Below are 1,507 nucleotides of genomic sequence, written 5' to 3' on the forward strand. Positions count from 1 at the left end.
TTTACATTGATTTTTAGTTTACTTTTTTGGTGAATTACCTACTATAGCACGTTATCGATTACCCAATCTTACTCTAGGCAAATACTCCATTAAGTTGGGATTATTTATAGTTAATCAATAGGTGAGATAATCATGAAATTGTTAGATTATTCTTGATAATTTTTTCTTTTATTTATTCTAGTTTTATATTTAAGGGCCAAGCTTGAGTGGTTAGATGTGTACTTGAGGATTCAGCTTTACTCGATCTTTTTTGTTGCAAGAACCTCTTTATCTAAGGATCTTTCTTGAGTCGAAAGACTCTTTGATAGCGTCCTTCTTTATGGGTATGGGTTGCTGAGCGGAATACACCGATTATGATGATAATTATGATTTGAATTTCAGTTGAACTTTATATTCTGAGAAGTGTTTTGGTCCGAACAAACTAGCCACAGGATCCGAATGATTTGAGTGGCTATCCATCTCCAATATGTCAATTTTTTGGGATATAAGGGATTGTGAATTTTATAATTTAGGTTTTGTTTGTATCTCCTTTATATATTCCTTTTTATGAGTATTTCCATCATTGAACAACTGATGCTGTCTTTCTCCCATTAAATGAAGTATTTAATCTGAGCGCACCAAAACGGTTATGCTTGTAAATATAGACAAAGCCAGACAATAACATGTTGAAACCCAAACAGTTGCAATGAAAAACAGTCAAAAATAAAAGACAAAATCCAACCAATATACTTTCTCAGTTCTAAAATACCCGCATCTGACATATTGTATGAAAAAATGTCGCTAACAGTAATAACTAGCAAGTATAATGGAACGAAATTAGTAGTATATAAATAATAAACCATAGCATATTCTATATAAGAAATTACAAACAATTTAAGGAGTTTATTGCAAAAAAAAAATCTTTCAGTCAGAACAACACAAAAAAATTGGTGGCTGTAGTGAAGTTTGGATAAAAGAGTAAGACATTTAGACCCACATACAAAATCCTTGACTGTAAGTTCCTAAGTCATTATTCCTGATATTTCTCACTTGAATCAAAGTTTTGAGTTATAATCATATCTGTTTGGTATCAAATTGTTGCAAGAACTAACATGGCGTTGTCCTCGGCCAATGCCAATGGGCATATTTCCATGTCTTTGGCGTCGAGTAAGAAGGATTGCAGAGTTGTGAAGTTTAGCAATGGTGAGTTAATGGGACTCAAGTTTAAGAATTTTGCATCCAGACATACTCACAATAAGGCAGTCCACAGAAATGTGTGCATGTCTATTGCTGCTGATTTTGCTTCTGATGCTAAGGTGAGTGACTCATTTTTATCTATTTTATCCCCACATTTGATTTTCTTTTATCATTTATTAGTATTTAAGTTGTACTTATTGGAAAATAACCCATTTATAATCCCACATCGAACATCGAACAATTAGAGAGAAGTTGACTATCAAATAAACTTGATGAGCTACTCCTCCTAATACTAATTTTTATTCGGATGAAACCTCATCGAGTTTGTATA

General features: G+C 32.6%; 1 protein-coding gene across 1 annotated transcript in view; it reads left to right on the top strand.

The window, feature by feature from the left end:
- The first annotated feature begins 584 nt into the window (after nt 1-584).
- LOC130806587 (glucose-1-phosphate adenylyltransferase large subunit 3, chloroplastic/amyloplastic) overlaps nt 585-1,507 on the top strand; it is a 9,034-nt gene continuing 8,111 nt past the window's right edge. The window contains exon 1 of the mRNA XM_057671722.1: nt 585-1,295. Coding sequence (XP_057527705.1) covers nt 1,092-1,295 — 204 coding nt within the window. The 5' untranslated portion in view covers nt 585-1,091. The remainder of the gene's footprint in view (nt 1,296-1,507) is intronic.

The sequence above is a fragment of the Amaranthus tricolor genome, chromosome 2 (genome assembly GCF_026212465.1).
Source record: "Amaranthus tricolor cultivar Red isolate AtriRed21 chromosome 2, ASM2621246v1, whole genome shotgun sequence".
In the NCBI taxonomy this organism is placed as follows: domain Eukaryota; kingdom Viridiplantae; phylum Streptophyta; class Magnoliopsida; order Caryophyllales; family Amaranthaceae; genus Amaranthus; species Amaranthus tricolor.